At 44.2% G+C, this 21,284-nt stretch overlaps 1 protein-coding gene and 1 long non-coding RNA gene across 5 annotated transcripts in view; both read right to left on the bottom strand.

The window, feature by feature from the left end:
* The window catches only part of LOC106875505 (D-amino-acid oxidase), a 154,274-nt gene that overhangs the window by 58,074 nt on the left and 74,916 nt on the right, over positions 1–21,284 (bottom strand). For all 4 annotated transcript variants that reach the window (XM_089358633.1, XM_089358632.1, XM_089358635.1 and 1 more), the window contains exons 6-7: positions 9,122–9,176; positions 7,079–7,180 (exon numbers count right to left, since the gene is read on the bottom strand). In XM_089358633.1, coding sequence (XP_089214759.1) covers positions 7,079–7,180; positions 9,122–9,176 — 157 coding nt within the window. The remainder of the gene's footprint in view (positions 1–7,078; positions 7,181–9,121; positions 9,177–21,284) is intronic.
* Positions 192–4,570, bottom strand: LOC149133727 (uncharacterized). Its single transcript, XR_016243415.1, has 2 exons — positions 999–4,570; positions 192–915 (listed from the first exon to the last, which is right to left on the bottom strand). It is a non-coding gene; the product is annotated as an uncharacterized LOC149133727 (long non-coding RNA).

Raw genomic sequence — 21,284 nt, 5'->3', positions numbered from 1 at the left:
TTGAGGTAACTCCTCCTGAAGAATACCCAGTGCTGTGAGCCATGGTGTGGTGGTGCTGCTGAGAAAGGACCCGAAATGACGTTCACTAGATAACAACAGCACTCTTCTTTTAGTTTTGACTATATCTTCAGGAGGAGTTACCTCAATCCTTTCTATAATAATAATAATAATAATAATAATAATAATAATAATAATAATAATAATGATTTCTTTTATTTGCCACCAGGGCGAAGGATGAGGGGCACTAAAAAAAGACAGACATAAAGTGTTGGGGTTTACATATAATGTAATGATAAAATAAAAAAGTATATACAGTATACATTAGAAGGGAAGTATACATAGTATACAAAACTAGAAAAAGAAGGAGAAATGTGATAGTGATGGTACCCGTCTCTCCATCCCGATACAGGAGGACCTCTAGGAATAATCAAGGAATCCCACCATCCAAGATCACCCTGAATACGAGAGCTCTCTCCAACTTCTTTCTTCTGACTAACAGGTCTACAGTAAGAGTGGTATCATCCACTCTTGCCATTTTTGCAACTTTCACTCACATCATCATCATCATTTAACATCTGTTGTCCATGCTGGCATGGGTTGGACGGTTTGACTGAGCTAGTATGCTAGAAGGCTGCACCAGGATCCAGTTTGATCTGGTATGGTTTTCTATGGCTGGATGCCCTTCCTAACACCAACCATTTTGAAATTGTAATGGGTGCTTTTATGTGCCACTGGCACGGTAGCCATTTGTGTGACACCGGTACCTGCCATGACTGTGATTTTGCTTGTCTTGATGGGTCTTCTTCTCAAGCACGATATAATGCCAAAAGTCTTGGTCATTGCCTCTGTGAGGCCCAACACTCAAAAGGAGCTCGGCCACTTTGCCTCCATGAGGCCCAACGCTCGAAAGGAACTCTGCCACTTCACCTCCATGAAGCCCAACACTTGAAAGGAACTCAGCCACTTTGCCTCCGTCAGGCCCAATGCTTGAAAGGTACTCAGCCACTTTGCCTCCATTAGGCTTAACACTCAAAGGTTGATTGAAAATCGAGATCGAGCGAGCTTTTGCCCTTTTGCACAACGTGTGGTTTCCATCCATGCTGAGCTTGGCTTGATAGGTTCTCTTAAGCAGAGCACACCGCCAAATGTCTCAGTCACAAGTCATTGCCTCTGTGAAGTTCAAAGTTCGAAGGTCATGTTTCATCACCTTGTCCCATGTCTTCCTGGGTCTACCTCTACCACAGGTTCCCTCCACAGTTAGAAATTGGCACTTCTTTACACAATTGTGCTTGTCCATACACATTCTATGACTATACCAGTGCAGTCCTCTCTTTTGCACACCACATGTAATTCCTCTTATGTCTAACTTTTCTCTCAAGATGCTTACACTCTGTTGTGCATGCAAATTGACATTACAGGTGATATGGGTCTTTTGTTCCCACACATGCCCAAGCCCAAAAGGCTCTCAGGAACATTTTCCACCTGCTGAGACTTAACTCTGATGCAATGGTATGTTACTGTACATCTTGTGATATTTTCAATCATGTCGGATGGAGCATTTAGAGCTACCCTTCTCCCATTTCTTTTTACAATTTGTTTTGCCTATTTTAATTCTTCTTCATTTATGTGGAAACTTTCCATATTTTCCGCCGTAGATGCAAAAGACACAGAGGCAATATTTGCATTTTTATGTTTCATTTCTTTCATATTGTTGTTGCTGTTATTATTGTTGTTGTGGTTGTTGAGTTGTTGCTGCTGCTGTTGCTGTTGTACAAGTACAAGTCACTAAAAGATGAGATTGCATCAATTTGGGTAACGAAGAGAGCAACTGTCATCCCAGTGGTTGTAGGAGCACAGGGGACATTAACAACTAGGTTTGAGAAATTTGTTTGAGAAATTGGGATCAATATGAGAGTAGAACATGCTCAGAAAACTACTTTATTGGGACAGTGAGGACCTTGAGATTGGTACATGGATGTTCCAATCATGGCATGAGAGGAAAGACCCTATGAGACCTTTGATAACAGGTTGCTGTCCACTTTTACAGAATTAATTAGAGCAAGCAAAATCAAGAGCTTTTGGCACAAGGCCATCAATTTCGAGGGAGGAGTGAAGTTGAATACATCAACTCAGCATTCAACTAGTACTTATTTTATTGACTCTGAAAGGATGAAAGGCAAAGTCGACCTCAGCTGAATTTGAACATAGAATATAAAGATAGATGAAATACTGTTACACATTTTGTCCAGTGTGCTAATGATTCTGCGAGATTGCTGGGAACTTGCTGATATATCTAACCCAAAGTGAGGAAACCTTGTTAGTGTCGGTTATAGAAAAGAGTATATTGAATGCAGGGAAAAAGAAAAGAATAAAACATGAAGTACGAAAAGAATATGAAGAAGCAGTATGTAACAAGAGACTACATAATTGATTCCAAGTAGCCACAAAAGTTGTTGAAGAACATATGTAGAACTGGTCAAAAAAAGGAGCACTTAAAAAGGAGACTGACAGCATTATAGTTGCATTGCAAGATCAAGTTTGACCACAAATTGGAGGGTCAGTCTTAGAAGTAATTATCTCCATTGTGCTAAATTTGCAATGGGCTCAATGAAACTATTACCCATATTGTAAATGATGCCCTAGACTTGCCCAAAATTAGTATAAGTTGTAGCAACATGATGAGGTAGCAAAAGTTTTGCATTGGAAATTAAAAAGTTGGGTTTAGAGAGTGGTAAGACATGGTAAGACCACAATCTGTAGAGAGTGATTGAGTTGGAAACTTACAAAGTCCTGTCTGATTTTCCAATTCAAACGGACCAGGTGCTTGAATAAAACAAAAAGGATGAGGTGTTTGAGCACAACAAACTGGACCTAGTGGTGTTGGACAAAGTAAGCCACATGTATTCTATAATTGATGTTGCATGCCCGTTTGACCCACATATAGTTAAGAAGGAAGTCAAGAAAGTAGGTCCACTTAAATACGAGATAGCCTGACTGTAGAAGACAAAAAAGATGAAGCTAGTATAAATTATTGTTGGGGCTTTGAGGACAGTATCAAAAGGTATTGAGAGGAACATAAAAGCAATGGGAATAGAGCGTCTGGTTGAGGTGTTGCCTCCTTGGCACATTTAGAATTATCAGGAATCATCACCAAATAGTTGAAGAGAACAAATTGCTACGGTACATGCAAGTTTCTAGGAATTCCAACAAAATCTAAGTTAAAAGAACAAGAACAATAACAATTTCTTTTGTTTGCCAACTGGGTGACAGGGAATAGGGACACACATAAAGTGTCTCACACATGATAGCAATTGTTCAACATAACTGTATAAGTCAGCAATGCTGGAGCACTGGGTGAGTGTGTGCAAGACATTTTTCTACTCTATATGCATTTCAGACAAGTATGGCTGACAGCATAGTCATGCCTGTAGTGTTTATACCAAATTGGCCATGCTCCCTGAGAGCACTGCTGGGCTGAGGAATTCTGGAAATTATGCATGGGCTACAGCCAAAAGTCCTCTGGAAAAGATAGCAAGTTGATTATCATCATTTCCCTGAGGACATTCTCACCCTTGTCTACTACTAAGCCTCTATAGAACGTGATTATGGAACATGCACTGACTGCATTGTATGACCAGCAGAAGGCTGTAAACATCTGATGACATTGAAGATACCTTGCATCCTGCCTCTTTGCCGAACCACTAAGTTATGGGGACGTAAACACACCAACAGCGTTTGTCAAGTGGTGGTGTGGGATAAACACTGACATAAAGACACACAGAAATATGCACACACACACACACACACACACACACACACACACATATATACATATACATACATACATGACCCCTTCCTCACATACACAATATGGTCTTCTTTCAGTTTCCGTCTTCCAGATCCACTCACAAGGCATTGCTTGGCCTGAGGCTATAGAAAAGACACTTACCTAAAATGCCATGCAGTGGGACTGAACCCAGAACCATGTGGTTGGGAAGCAAATTTTTTTACCACACAGTCACATTACGCCTATGTATGTGTGCATACATACATGCACGCGCGTGCACACGCACGCACACACACACACACACACATACACACACACACACACACACACACACACACACACACACACACACACACACATGCATATTGTGGTGTTTATGGTGTTCTGGGCTGTGATGAGCTATGTGGTGTTGATGGAGAGGATTGCAGATGAGGATTGCAGGTGCCAGTGGAAGAGGGACAGGGGCATGCGTGACACCAAGCATGTGTGGGTAGTTCGAGCAGAGACGGCGCGTGTTAAAGGTCGTGTTTTGATCTGGTCAGTGATCGCTCATCCCGCTAAGGTCAACAGGTAAGGTCGCTGTATCTCTTTCTCCCTTTTGCTTCTTTTTCTGTTGTCTTTTTCCTCCATCACACTACAAGCTATTTCAGCCCATAAAGAAAAAAAAAATTATGAGTGTGGTACGTATTTCGAACGATATGGTCAAACCGTTTTGCGGTGACACGAATGTAGTCGCTCGGTTAAAGAAGATGAAGTTGGTTGCGAAGCTCCACAGGATAGATGACTTAGCGAGTTTTCTACCGCTTTACCTAGATGGTTCGGTGTTGGCGCTATACTTAGAAATGGAAGAAAGGGACCAGAGGTGGACAGTGGAGTGGCACTGGAAGGGAGAGCTCCCGACATTAAAAAATAAAGTGGGCTGCTATCAGCATACTTTGAAAGGAGATACCAGAAGTGAGTTCGAGGGGGAGGTGGATTAAGGAGAGCATATTGATCCCTTGGGAAAAAGAAGTAGAATGCGGAATCCTGCCGCTGATGGTGGTGGTACAGTCCACAAAGCATAAGGTCATCCAGTGCTTGACTTCCAAGAGCTGAATGACCATGTATCATGTCATACGGGCGGCGAGGCCACAGATGTCTGCGGGGATACCTTGCGAGAGTGGAGGCAGATGACAGGGGCCTCCACGATGGTCGATTTGAAGTCGGCATACCTGCATTTGCATGTGGCTGAGAGACTGTGGAAGCATCAGCTTGTCAGGTATAAGGGCCAGACATACTGTCTGACCAGGCTGGGGTTTGGGCTAAATTCAGCGCCAAAGATTATGGCAACAATTTTCAAGGCCATCCTAGGAAAGGTGGACAGAGTAAAAAGGGCCACCAATTCATACATCGATGACATCCTTGTGGATGAAACCATAATGCCAGCAAAGGAGGTCATAGGCTACCTGAAGAGTTTTGGACTGATCGCCAAGCCCAGTGTAGCCCTGGAGGGAGGTGCTGCACTGAGCCTCAAGCTATGGAGAGACAAGGCCGGCACATTGGTGTTTCAGTGAGGGAACGAGATCCCCGAACTCGGCACCAGCATGAGTAGACGGGAACTGTTCTCGGTGTGTGGGAAGCTAGTGGGACACTACCCGATTGCAGGATGGCACCGGACAGCATGTAGCTTCATCAAGAGACGAACCGAAGGAGCAAAGTGGAATGATAGAGTGGGGGAGAAAATGACTGACATGATGCAGGAAGTCTTGGGCAGAGTGAGAGCAGAGGATCCAGTGAGGGGCAGTTGATATGTTCCCAAATCAAAGAGCGAGATCGTATGGTGTGACGCCAGTAGCATCGCAATAGGGGTTGTCTTGGAAATGGGAGGCGTCATGGTGGAAGATGCAGCCTGACTCAAGAAGACGGGTGACTGCAACCATATCAATGTGGCGGAGTTGGATACCGTGTTGAAGGGGGTGAACCTGGTCTTGAAGTGGGGGCTGCGCACCATAGAAATTAGGACCGATTCGGCCACTGTACTTGGTTGGGTGGCGGCAGTCATCACCAATGAGCGGAGGGTGCGAACCAAAGGGGCCACAGAGATGTTGGTAACGCGTTGATTGAGGATACTGCATGAACTAACCGCTGAGTTCGATCTGAAGCTGAGCGTGGTCTTTGTGTCTTCTCCGAGAAGAACAGGGTAGACGTCCTAACCAGGGTAAAGCGAGCCTGGTTGCAGGTACCAGAGGATGCAGAACAGGCTGTGGCTGCAGTATGCCATCTGAGTGACTCGGAGTTGAGGAGACTGCATACCATGCATCACATGGGAGTGGACAGGACGTTGTTCCTAGCCAGGAAAGTTGACTCCGATGTAACAAGACAGAGCATGCAGAGAGTGGTTAGCAGCTGTGACAGGTGCCAGTCCATCGACCCTGCTCCGGGTGTACATGAGACGGGAAGTATTCCAGTGGACTACAACTGGAAACGACTAGCAGTGGACATAACATACTACCGGCAGGGGACGTACCTGTCAATAGTTGACTGCGGATCGGGGCGGTTGGCCATATGGAGGGAGATGAAGACGGGGACTACAGAGGAAATCGCGATAGTATTAAATGAGATATTCCTGGAACAAGGCCCCGCGGATGAGCTGCTTCTGGATAATGGCACTACATTTCGCTCAGAGGTGCTGAAAGAAATGCTTGATGGGTGGCAGGTCAGCCGCTTCTTCAAGGCAGCATACCAGCCAAGTGGAAATGGAGTGGTGGAAACGCATCATCCTACCATCAAGACCATGGCAGAGAGGGGCCACGTTTCACCAATCGAGGCCATATTTTGGTACAATATGTCGCTCAGGTCAGGACAGGCTGAGGAGTCGGTGCCACACAGGGCAATATTCAGGTACGAGTGGAGGCATCCATGTACTGCATCAATGCGACCGGGGGATAGGAAAAGCACGCCTTCGTGCAGGTGGGAGAAGAAGTTTGGGTAAAACCCTCAAATGCACGGTGTACATCACAATGGGGAAAGGGAACAATAACCTCCATCAATTCGAAGAACAACGTCTCTGTCGATGGTATGCCATGCCATGTTTTGGATATGCGGAAGATTGTCAATGCCTCAGAGGATAAAACCTGCAGCAGTGTGCAAGAAGATGAAGACAGCAACAGTAGGCAAGAAGATGAAGACAGCAACAGTAAGCAAGAAGATGAAGACAGCAGCACATATGTATATATATACATTGACATGGGGATAAACATATATACGCTATGCATTTTTTCAGTAAGATGTTTGTTATATATCATTATTTACCCTAATGACTTGACCACGAATCGGTGTCATCTGTCGATCATTATTCAACTGGTAATTTCCCAAACCACAGCAGTTAACTACGATATCAAAGTCAGCCATCACCTAAAAGAAAAATATTAGAGAAGAAAAAACTGCATACAAATATTTCTTTCATCTAAACCAAAGTTTAAAAAAAGTCATAGCTATCATGTTTGTAAGGGAAGTAACTACAACATTGTCTAATTTCAGTAATCTAACTTGTTTTATTGCCCCCCCCCCGCCCCGAATTAGATATTTATATTCTCCCTTGCACGTTCTGAAGAACATGTTTCTTCGATTTTCTTTGTCTTTTTTTGAAACTTTTTCTAGATAGATTCTTTCCTTACATTATTTCTTTTTGTGCATTCTTATTTCTATATGGATTGTTTTTCAGGATTATTTCCGTTATTTTCCCTAACATTATTTCTCATTTTCATATATCTTGCAGGTTCACTTGTTTTTTTTTTTTTATATCTTGTATGTTTCTTTCTCTGTCTTTCTGTTTTTCTATTTGTCTGTTTATCTGTCTATGTCTGCCTACCTGTATGATTACCTACTGGCATGTCAATCATTCAGCATCACAGCGCCTCTATTTCTTCCAGACTTTACTGATACTATCCACCTCTAATAGAGTAAATAGAATAAAATAAGCACATTTAGTGAATTAAACAAAACAACTGTGAAGGAGAAGCCTGTTGCTCCTAAATCCTTTTAGTTCCATTCAATACCCTGCAGTAAAGATTTGGCAGGAACTAATTGCCAAGAATGCATTATAAGTGCAAATTGGTTAATTCAGTTCAATTATTCCTTAGGTATAGTGCAGTTATGTCTCTGTGGATAGTTAAAGAGTGTACCAAGATGCTGATACAATCCCAGTACTGAATTAAAGCTAGTCCAGTCAATCCCTCTTTTTCTGTCTACAAAGATATTGTTTATAAAAATAAGATGTTTACATGTGTACAGTGTTGCTTAAAACCCATCCACCAACCCAAATTCATCCATTCATCTATCTATCTATCTATCTATCTATCTATCTATCTATCTATCTATCTACTTCTCTCTCTCTCTCTCTCTCTCTCTCTCTCTCTCTCTATATATATATATATATATATATATATATATATATATATATATACATTATTGTATATACTATTCTATATGACAGAGTAGAATTGAGACAACATTCTATTAACATACTAGTAATTTATTAATTGAACTAACTAAACTGGTTTATCTGTTTTATTTAATTCTTCAATAAAGAGTGTCTGATCTTTGTAGATCCTACATTTTCAGTTCATAAAGAAAAGATGCTTCCATGTGTTTATACAGCCAAGTCACAACGCAGAAGTAATTTCTGTTTAAAATCTCTGACAGTTTAGAGTTCTATTTTATGCTGACATTAATGTTCTGTCTGAGCTTTGTTGATATGTAGCTTAACATGTACCTATGTTTCTACAAGAGCCTCTTCCACATGGACACCAATCAAAAGACTTTAAACTGTGATGAGTGACACCTATTGTGCATGCTTCAAACCATGTCTTGGAAAGAACACTCAATCAGAGAAAGTTTCTTCAATAAACCCACTAAAATACCCAACACCTATCCAGAGAAAGAAGATTCTATGTTTTTTGTTGGACAATAGTGGAGAAGTAAGAAGGTTAGTGATGTTACACTTTGGGTATGTCAACATGGCTCTAACTTGTGAAGAGGTAAGTATTTGATTATTGTTCAGTTAACAGACATTGTCATTAGGTGTCACGAAGAGGAACTGTCACACAACATGGAAGACTGAGATGGTAGGATGATCAGAGTCATATGAATTTGAGCAGGGTCAACCTGATGATGATAATGGTGGTGATGATGTTGATGAGTATGATGACGATAATGATGACAATGATGGTCTATGCAGTAATGGCTAACAGTAGATATACTGTATTCTGTGGGATAGTACAGCTATCAAACATGAAGTATCATCATCATCATCATCATCATTCTCCTCCTCATCTTCTTATTATTATCACTTACCTCTGAAAGAGCTTCTAGTCTCTTGCTTTTGACTTTTCCTCCAAGAGAAATGAATCTAGTAGATAGAATGAGAAAGAAAACAATATGTATGCACACATATATATGCATTTATGAATATATACTCATGCACATAAAACACACATGTACATATATGTATAGACAAGCATATATATATACAAGCAATATATATATATATATATATATATATATATATATATATATATATATAAGTTTTCTTTTCAGGTACACAACACTGCTTTCCCCCTTCCCAGGCTACAGGCCCACACCCCCAACACCCATACTGTTAGGATTGGCACTCTCAACGTCGGCATGCTGAAAGGTAGATCTGGTGAAATTGTTGAGATGCTTGAATGGAGACGCGTAGATATGTGCTGCATCCAGGAAGTAAGATGGAGAGGAGGTTCTGCGAGGTTCCTCACAGGCAAAGAACACAGGTACAAGATTTTCTGGGCAGGGAACACTGACGGGGTCGGGGGCGTAGGAATACTTCTAGCGGAGAAATGGGTGGATAAGGTAATCGAGGTCGTTAGAGTAAGTGACAGAGTACTTAAGATTAGACTAGTGCTTCATCATAAATTAGCTACTGTCATCTCAGCCTATGCACCTCAACCAGGGCTACCAGATGGTCTGAAAGACCAATTCTATGACACCCTCTTGCAAACTACCTCGTCGACGAGTGACAGGGACCTTCTCTTTGTGGCTGGAGACTTCAATGGTCATGTCGGACGTCGTGCTGGAGGCTTCCATGGCATACATGGAGGCTATGGCTTCGGTTCCCGCAACGAGGAGGGAACCAGACTGCTGGAGTTCTGTGATGCAAATGAACTTATGGTCTGCAATACCAACTTCAGGAAACCTGCCAGTCACCTAGTCACCTACCGCTCTGGCAGACACTCTAGCCAAATCGACTACATCCTCGCCAGAAATAGGGAAAGAGGGCGGCTTATAAATGCCAAAACCTACCCTGGCGAAGAATGTACCCCACAACATAGATTAGTAGTTAGCGACTTTGGGATGAAAGCAAAATGGGTGCCCAGAATTAGACCGGCTTGGAGGAGAAGGGTGTGGAAGCTTAAAGACCCTGCAAATGGACAGGGACTTAGAGACAAGTTACTTGAAGCAGTTAACGAAATAGAAGGGGATATAGCATCATACAACGTGGAAGACAACTGGAGATTTCTGCGGGACAACCTGTTGAAAGCCACCGACCAGATTTGTGGGTGGTGTAAGGTCCCCTCCTGACCCAGAGTAACGTGGTGGTGGAACAAGGAGGTAGACAGGGCTATTAGACAAAAGAAACAGGCTTGGAAGGACTGGAAGAACGGTGGTAGCAGGGAATTGTACCAATGTGCAAGAAGGGAGGCTAGGCGACAGGTTTATTTAGCCAGAGGGGAAGCAGATAAGAAAAGATTTGCCAATGTTCTGCGCCGTGAGGACCAAAGACTCGAGGTATTTCGTGTTGCAAGACAGGAAATACAATAGTGATGTTGTAGGAGAGAAATGTGTTCGCATGGATGATGGTACGCTTGCACTAAATGAGGATGCAAAGAAAGAGGTCTGGAGATACCACTACGATAGATTGCTTAATAAAGAGAATGAATGGGAGGAAGAGAGCCTGCCGTATGTCGACCCAATAGAGGGACCAGCTATCCGAGTTGATAGTACCAGGGTAGATAAAGCAATTAAGAGTATGAAGACCGGGAAAGCCCCCGGCCCATCAGGAATCACTGCAGAGATGCTCAAAATATCTGGCAGTGTTGGCTATAGCCTAGTCACCCGTATTACGAACCAGGTGATACACGAAGGAGTCATACCCAATGACTGGTGTAGCAGCATCATAGTCAACTGCTACAAAGGTAAAAGTGACGCTTTAGATACAAATAATTACAGAGGCATCAAGCTGTTAGATCAGGTTATGAAAGTTACAGAGAGGGTCATAGCCCAACTAATTAGGGAGCGAATCAATTTAGATGAGATGCAGTTTGGGTTCGTGCCAGGTAAAAGCACTACTGATGCCTTATTTCTAGTGAGACAGCTGCAGGAGAAATACCTAGCTAAGGATAAACCTCTGTACCTGGCTTTCGTTGACATGGAGAAAGCCTTTGACAGGGTCCCCCGATCCCTTATCTGGTGGTCAATGAGGAAACTTGGGATAGAAGAATGGTTAGTGAGAGCTGTGCGAGCCATGTACAGAGATGCTGCCAGTAAGGTGAGGGTTGGAAATGAGTACAGCAATGAATTCCGGGTAGAGGTAGGGGTCCACCAAGGTTCCGTCCTCAGCCCCCTCTTATTTATCATAGTCCTCCAGGCAATCACAGAGGAGTTCAAGACAGGTTGCCCTTGGGAGCTCCTCTATGCTGATGACCTTGCCCTAATTGCGGAGTCACTATCAGAACTAGAGGAGAAGTTTCAGGTGTGGAAGCAAGGTCTAGAATTGAAGGGCCTTAGAGTCAACCTAGCTAAAACCAAAATCCTAATAAGTAGGAAGGTAGATAAAACACAAACCCCTTCAGGTAGATGGCCCTGCTCAGTATGTAGAAAAGGTGTAGGTAGTAACTCTATAAGATGTACCCGGTGCAAGCTATGGACACATAAGAGGTGTAGCAACATCAAAGGCAGGTTAACTAGGAAGTTAGTTTTTGTTTGTGGCAGATGTTCAGGTGCAATAAAGACTGTAAACAAACAGGAAACAACCTCTATCTCATTCCAGGGTGAAAAACTAGAGGTAGTCGATAGCTTCCGCTATCTGGGCGACCAAGTTAGTAGTGGGGGTGGGTGCGCTGAAAGTGTAGCTGCTAGAATAAGAATAGCCTGGGCAAAGTTTAGAGAGCTCTTACCCCTGCTGGCGACAAAGGGACTCTCACTCAGAGTAAAAGGCAGACTGTATGACGCATGCGTACGAACAGCCATGCTACATGGCAGTGAAACATGGGCTGTAACTGCTGAGGACATACGTAAGCTCGCAAGGAATGAAGCCAGTATGCTCCGTTGGATGTGTAATGTCAATGTGAATACCCGTCAGAGTGTAAGTATCTTGAGAGAAAAGCTGAACATTAGAAGCATCAGTTGTGGTGTGCAAGAGAGACGATTGCGCTGGTATGGACATGTGGTGAGAATGGATGAGGATAGCTGCGTGAAAAAGTGCTACACCCTAACAGTTGAGGGAACCCGTGGAAGAGGTAGGCCCAGGAAGACCTGGGCTGAGGTGGTGAGGCAAGACCTTCGTACATTGGGCCTCACCGAGGCAATGACTACTGACCGAGACCTTTGGAAATGTGCTGTGCGTGAGAAGACCCGGCAAGCCAAGTAAGATCGTTGCCAGTGCCCCTGGACTGGCTCTTGTGCGGGTGGCACATGAGATGCACCATTTTGAGCGTGGCCGTTGCCAGTACCGCCTGACTGGCTCCCGTAGGATTTTCGAGCGAGATCGTTGCCAGTGCCCCTGGACTGGCTTGTGCGGGTGGCACATAAAAGACACCATTTCGAGCGTGGCCGTTTTCGTGCGGGTGACACGTAAAAGCACCCACTACACTCTCTGAGTGGTTGGCGTTAGGAAGGGCATCCAGCTGTAGAAACTCTGCCAAATTAGATTGGAGCCTGGTGTTGCCATCCGGTTTCACCAGTCCTCAGTCAAATCGTCCAACCCATGCTAGCATGGAAAGCGGACGTTAAACGATGATGATGATGATGATAGGTACAGGAGTGGGTGTGTGGTAAGAAGCTTGCTTCCCAACTTCATAGTTCCAGGTTCTGTTCCACTGTGTGGCACCTTGGGCAAGTGTGTGTCTTCTGCTATAGCCTTGGGCCAACCAAAGCACTGTGAGTGGATTTGGAAGATGGAAACTGAAAGAAGCCTATCGTATATATATACATATATATATATATATATATATATATATATATATATATATATATATATATATATATATATATATGAAAGAAGGTTTGAAAATGCACTTATTTTAAAGATATTTATTTACTTAACCGGTTTCACTTTTTTAGAAAAAGATTATCAAAAGTCTTTGAGAATAATAGAAAATGTTAAAAAACAGTTTGAATATTAAAATGCATATATACATTCTTTGATGATAATAAGAGGAATATATTTAAAGTATAAAGCTTTGTATGAGCTTTGTAGTGTTACATACTGATTATCACACATTCTCTGATAATAAGATGAAAATGTTAAAAACAGTGTAAGTATGAAAATACATATATGGAAAAATACATATACATATTCTTTGATAATAATAGAAAATGTTAGAAACAGTTTAAGTATCAAAATACATATATATATTCTTAATGTATATTCTAAAAAAGTGAAACCGGTTAAGTAAATAAATATCTTTAAAATAAGTGCATTTTCAAACCTTCTTTCATATATATTTCCACTCGTACGGTATTCCACAACTTTACTTTATTATATATATATATATATATATATATATATATATATATATATATATATATATTCTACGCTCCCCGCTATTCCTCCCCCTTCATCGAACCCACCCTTGCCCGCACCTCCCGCCTCATCATCCGTGCCACCATCCGTTCCACCCGTTCCCTCCTCCACTCCATTGACCACCAACTCTCCCAAGCTTACCTCCTCCTCTCCTCCCTCTGCCCTCAACCCTTCACCCAACCTATCCTCCGCTTCCTCCTCAATCTCAATCACCAACTCCACAATTTCCTCACACACACAAAAAATAAAAAACTCCACAACCTCCTCAACCCCCACCCTTCCGCACCCCTGACACCCTCCCCTTCAGCTCCCCCTCCCGATTCCATGCCCCCCTCCACCGCCCATTCCACACACTCACACTCCTCCCACCCGGACATCCTAACCCCCACGCCATCACCTCCCCACACCTCCCACAACCCCAACCCCACCCAACCCCATCCCACCTCTTCTCCCCCTCCTCCTCCGCCCCCCGCTTCTACACCTCCTCCTCCCGACCCTACTCACCCTACCTCACACGGTTGTGACTATACCACCCAATCTCCCCCTGTCCGCCGCTGAGCGCTCGCTCCTTGGTAGGGGCCTCCGCTTCACGCCTCTCACGCCCCATTGTGACGAATTCGGGACTCGCACTGATGTCAGCCAGTTCCTGCGCCGCATCAAACTGTGCGCGTTCTTCCATACGTCAACACAGCGTCCCGACAATCGGGACTACTTCTCGGACCTGGGACGCCGCCCATCCAACTGGACGCCGCCTCCAGGCCAATTCAGTAGCCTAGACTTGTTCGTGGATGACTGTAAGGCGTTGGTCGAGCGTTTCGACTTTAAAAAAAGACCCCTCCGGGCCAATCTCACCCGGGCCGAATCGGTCGCCCTCCGCAATCTCCGCCGCCGTGACGACATCGTCATCAAGCCGGCGGACAAAGGTGGAGCAGTGGTGGTGTGGCGCACGGACCTTTACAGGAGGGAAGCGCTCAGCCAGCTTCACAATCCCCTCTTCTACCGCCTCCTCCCCTCCGACCCCACCCCCTCCTACCAACGGCTTGTGTCCTCCACAATCCATGACCTCATCTCCTCCTCTGCTCTCCCCGCTACCGCCACCAACCTCATCGTCCGCACACCTCGCACCTCCTCCATCTACTTCCTTCCCAAGATCCACAAACCTAACAACCCTGGCCGCCCCATTGTCTCTGCTTGCAATTGCCCCACCGAACTCATTTCAAAATACCTCGACCATATCCTATCCCCGTTAGTTGCTGCCCTCCCATCCCACATACACGACACCAACCACGCCATTCGCCTCTTCAATTCCTTTTCCTTCCCTCCCGGCCCCTCATACCTCCTCTTCACCCTGGACATCAAATCCCTATACACGGTGATTCCACACAACGATGGTCTCTCAGCCCTCCAATACTTCCTTGACCGCCGCCCTGACCCCACACCTAGCACCCCTACCCTGCTTCGTCTGGCAGAACTCGTCCTCACCCTCAACTGCTTCACGTTCGCCGGAGATAACTACCAACAGGAATCTGGGGTCGCGATGGGGACGAGAATGGGGCCCAATTACGCCAACCTCTTTGTTGGTTACATTGAGGCCCAAGTATTCTCCCAATTCTCCGGTCCGACCCCGGAACTATACGGTCGCTACATAGATGACTGTATAGGAGCCACCTCCCTCTCCCGCGAACAGCTCTGCCTTTTCATCTCCTTCCTCTCCAACTTCCACCCCGCTCTTGACTTTACTTCCACCATCTCTGACACCTCTGTCAACTTCCTCGACATCTCTCTTTCCATCAACCCCCCCTCTAACTCTCTCACTACCTCCGCCTTCTTCAAACCCACTGACTCCCACCTCTACCTCAACTTCTCCTCCTCCCATCCATTCCACACCAAACGAGCCATCCCCTACTCCCAGTTCCTCCGCCTCCGACGTTTGTGCAGCCTGGACCAGGATTTCGAGACCCAGTCCCAGTATCTTGCTCGTCTGTTCATGCATCGAGGATACCCCTCCCACCTTGTCCAATCCGCCCTCGCCCGCGCTCGTCGAATCGACCGCACCACCGCCCTCTCTCCTCCCCCACACCAATCCCCTAACCGTACCCCCTTCCCACTCCGTTTCCACCCCGCCACCCTACCCCTTCGTCGGAGGATCCTACGGGCCTTCCGTCGCCTCCAGCTCGATCCCACTACCCACCCCATTTTCCCCAACCCACCCCTATCCGCTTTCAAACGCGCCCGCAACCTACGCGATCTACTGGTCCGCAGTACCTTCTCCTCTTCCTCCCCACCCCCACCCGGCTCCTTCCCGTGCTCCAGATCCCGCTGTCACACCTGCCCCTTCATCACCAACACTACCTCTGTCACCGGATCGAACCTACAAACACTTCACATTCCACACAGTTTCACCTGCACCTCCTCCAACCTTATTTACTGCATCAAATGTACCCTATGCAACCAACTCTACGTGGGGCAGACGGGCCGCCGGCTGGCCGACCGTTTCACCGAACACCTAAGGGACGTTCGGCTAGGTTCGGACTCCCCTGTCGGCCGTCACTTCCAACTGCCCAACCACTCTCCCTCTAACATCTCCGTTTTTGGCCTCGCCCTGCACCATGGGTCCACTCCCTCGCGACTCCACTTGGAGCAACGCTACATTTTCAACCTTAATTCTTCTTTCCCCTTCGGACTCAACACAGCCTTCTCTTCCTTATGACTCTCCCCTTTACGTCCCTGCAACACTTTACATAATTTTTTTTTTTTTTTTTTTTAACCCCCCCCTCGTCCCCCTTACATTATATCCATTATTCTCTTGTTATTAGACTTACTTTTTTCTACTTTTTATCTCACCACTACCTACACGCACAAATACCCACACACCTTACATATATACCGCCCACATACATGACAAACATACATACGCGCCCTCACACACACATAGCCGAACGCACATATACACACACACACACCCATATATACGCGCACGCCTACATACACAGCCGCATACACATGCACACACATACACACAGGAGTGCACACACAAAATAACACACATACCTGGCACACATACGCACGCACACACATAAACATACACATACACACCCCTCACATACATAAAACCACACACACACACACATACACACATACACGACACACATACACATATACACACAGGCACACACACACATATACACACATGCACACACACCTCTCACATACACAATACTCACTCATATACATAACACATACGCACGCACGAAAACATACACAATATACACATACACGCACGCACAAAAAATATACACACACGCGCACACGGAAACACATACAGACATACATAAACACACACACACCCGTACCTAACACTCACAATCCCACACACACACGCACATCCACACATATACACACACACGTACACACCCACATACACACTCACACAGACACGCATACAATCATACACACATGGGCATAAACAACACACGCATATACAATAGCAAACGCACGCACACACACGTACACAGCAACGCACATACACACAACATACACATACACACAAACACACACGCACGCACAGAAAACATACACATACACACACGCGCACATACAAAATACACACACACACGTACACGTACCTAACACCGACAACCCCACACAAACACGAACACACACACACCCAAACAACCACCTGTTGACCTTCTACCTACACTGTCTACAGCGTCCACTAACCAGTCCTGCTACTAATTTCTTCCACTACGTCATACACACACACACACACACACACACAAACACACTAACAGATAAACCACCAAACCATGCACACACACACACACACACACATACATACGCACACACACGTTCTGTTATCACACACACACTCGCAGACTTACGCACGCGCACCGATATTCATCTCCCTTTTTCACTCTCCTATCTTAGAAAGAACTTTTCCCCCACCACCTCCTCTTCCGGTCTTTTCATCATGTAACCTCGTGGGCATCGGTACCATTTTCCTCTTTCTCCGTTCTCCCATTCTCCGAACTTTCCATCTTTCCGACGAAGGGCTACGCCCGAAACGTCATACACTCTCTCTTTCCTTTCCTGAGCGTCCAATAATACTATCCATATCACGTCCTCACTTTGTTGTTTTTTTGTTTTTTTGTTATTGTGTTTTTGAACTATATATATATATATATATATATATATATATATATATATAACAAGGTGGAAAAAAGAGCACTCAAATACCAGAGGTAGAGTAATATGCTTTATTTAAAAGCAGCAGAAATATAACAAAAGACTGTTACTCTGAGTTTCATGTTCCCGTTCATCGGACAGTTTTGTTAGGAATGGGAAAGGAATAACAATGCAATCAAAAGTGATATAAAATTTAAAACACATGGATCCGTTTGATTGGTCGTTTCAAATAACGGACATGGATGCGTAATGAACAAAACAAATGAATTTAATATAGATTCATCCTATTTAAAAAAAAATATCGAAGAAAACCTTAAATAGAAAAATGGGCTCAAAATACATATTGTAAATAATTAATTATATTCGAATTAACACATTAAAATCAAATCAAATAAAATAAAATATACGCTGCATTCAAAATAAAATAAAATTACAATAGCATATACGCATACTAGGCTATCCACAAAACACATATATATATATATATATATATATACACATCAAAGTACACAGATGCATACGCACAGACACTCTACGTATGTAGGTATATATTTGCAAGGCACAAATATATACATGAATACAAATTTATACACATATACATGCACACGCATTTAAGTTTGCGCATGAAAAAACTTATGCGCTGGTAACAAAAATTGTATCTTAAGCTATGGAGTGGAGGGGTAAAGAGTAACGTATCTATAATAACGTTATTAATATAGAAAGGGTGAAAAAGTGTGGTTGTCATGAGGAAGGAAAGGAAGAAAGAAAGAGAAAAAGAAAGAAAGACAGAAAAGGAAGAAAAGAGAGAAAGGTTGGGAATGGGAAGAAAGAAGTAGAGAGAGAAAATGAGCAAGAACGTATGTATATAGTAAACCTGCATAAAATTTAGATTGCGTATATATGTGTATACAAAAATGTATATAGCATCACGTATATAGATACATATGTTGATATGTACGCAAATACTCACGAACATAACCGTATACATGCGTATGTACACATTCAAGTATGTGTAAGTGTGAACCTAAGCGCACATTCCCATATATAACATAGATGCACACGCGCGAATAGATGCATGTATGTGTAAATAAATATAAGCATATACTCTTACCCATGTATACACAAAAACGTACACGCACGAAATCATAACTGCATATGCACAAGTGCAAACCCAGGCCCTATATGTAAGCGCAGACGTACGCATATGAATACGTAAGTGTTGTTACAATACAGACATCTACATAAAAAACCTTTTAGATCTCAGCATATATATGCAGACAACTTCTTAAGAAACTACTGGGTGTATAAAAGTTAAAACCAGGCGAAAATACATGCATAATAGAATTCTATATATCGAATCGTCCATAAAAATGGTAAAACTTGCATACAAAGTGTTTTAAAATAAATAGAATAGAATGAAGTAAAAAGTACATGAACGGGAACGTGAAACTCAGAGTAACAGTCTTTTGTTATATTTCTGCTGCTTTTAAATAAAGTATATATATATATATATATATATATATATATATATATATATATATATATATATATATATATATATATATATATATACTCTTGGGCAGAGAGAGCTGTTCTATGAGAACCTCACCAAAGTGCTACAGTCAGTTCCTAAAGACGACAAGCTGCTGATACTCGGGGACTTCAATGCCCGTGTAGGCAGAGATGCCCAGTCTTGGCCAGATGTCATCAAGCCACATGGCATCGGACATGAGAATACCAACGGTCAACTGCTACTCACCTTCTGCGCTGAACAGAGACTCACCGTCACCAATACCCTGTACCAACTGCCTGACATCCACAAGGCTACCTGGATGCCCACAAGGTCCAAGCATTGGCACCTGATTGACTATGTGGTCACCAGGCGCATGACATCCGGGATGTTCAAATCACTAGTGCAACGAGGGGAGCTGACTGCTGGACAGATCACCTGCTGTTGAGGTGCAGGCTGTCCTTTTCTATCGTCAGCAGACACAGACGCCAGAAAGCTGATGTTAAAAAGAAACTGGACGTCAAGAAACTCAATGAACCAAAAACAAAAGAGACCCTCATTGCCAACGTTGTGAACCAGCTTGAACATCTGCTAGCAGAGGGAAATCTTGAGAAGGCCTAGGCCAACTTCCGGGATGCAGTGTATGTCTCTGCCAGCCTTACCCTTGGCCACACAAAACAGACACACCAAGACTGGTTTGACAACAGCAAGGAGATCACTACCCTCCTCCAGGAGAAGAAAGAAGTCTTCACAGCCTGACTCAATGACAAAGACTCCCAAGCCAAGCACGACCACCTCAAGAATATCAGAGGAGAGGTGCAGACTGAGCTGTGACAGATGAAAGACAAGTGGTGGGAAAACAAGCCTGCAGAACTACAGCAGTATGCAGACGAGCACAACTCCAAGATGTTCTTTGCTGGCCTGAAAGATGTGTATGGCCTCATGCTAAATGCAATGGTACCTGTGCGCTCTGCCGATGGAACCCTGCTTACTGAAAAGAGTGACATCATACAGTGCTGGAGTGAACACTTCAGTCAGCTGCAAAACAGACCGTCCCAGATTGACCAGCAGGCCATCCAAGACATGCCACAGCGCCCAGTCCTGGTGTTGCTTGATGACCCCCTAACACTGGTAGAAATTCAGAAGGCCATCAAGCAACTACATGTGGGGAAAGCACTTGGTCCTGACGGAATACCCTCAGAGATCTTCAAAGAGAGAGGTGAAGCTGTTGCCATCAAGTTGACAGAGCTGATACAGCAGTTCTGGGATGAAGGGTCAGTGCCGCAGGGATGCCAGCATCATGCATCTGTACAAGAACAAGGGGACATCGCTTCATGTGACAACCACAGAGGCATCTCATTGATTAGCATCGCAGGAAAGATCATGGCCCGTGTTTTTCTGAACTGTATCACACACCACCTGCTGGACGATGTGGTCTCAGAGAGCCAGTGTGGATTTAGGAACAACAGGGGGACAATAGACATGGTCTTTGCAGTACGGCAGATACAAGAGAAGTGCCGAGAACAAAACCAGAACCTCTACATCCTCTTCATGGACCTGACAAAGGATTTTGACACTGTCAGCCGAGAGTGCCTGTGGGATATCTTGTCCAAGCTAGGCTGCCCACCAAAGCTCACCAGGATCATCCAGTCATTTCATGATGGCATGATGGCTCGCATCGTGGAAAACGGAAATGTCTCTGATCCATTCCCGGTCTCCAATGGCATGAAGCAAGGCTGCGTGATGGCTCTCACACTCTTCAGCCTCATGTTTGCCACCATGCTCTTCTGCGCCCTGTCAAAGTCTGATACTGGTATCACTATTCGCTACAGATGTCCTGGACGCCCTAGTGAGAGACTTCCTGTTTGCAGATGATTGCGCACTTGCAGCATTGAATGAACCAGACCTGCAAGAACTTGCCACTTGTCTCACACAAGCAGCAAAAGCCTTTGGACTGACCATTAGCCTGCAAAAAACTGAAG

This window comes from Octopus bimaculoides, chromosome 10 (assembly GCF_046866305.1).
Source record: "Octopus bimaculoides isolate indiv1 chromosome 10, ASM4686630v1, whole genome shotgun sequence".
In the NCBI taxonomy this organism is placed as follows: domain Eukaryota; kingdom Metazoa; phylum Mollusca; class Cephalopoda; order Octopoda; family Octopodidae; genus Octopus; species Octopus bimaculoides.
The sequence above is the reverse complement of the archived record's forward strand: the minus strand, read 5'-3'. Positions and strand labels throughout refer to the sequence as shown.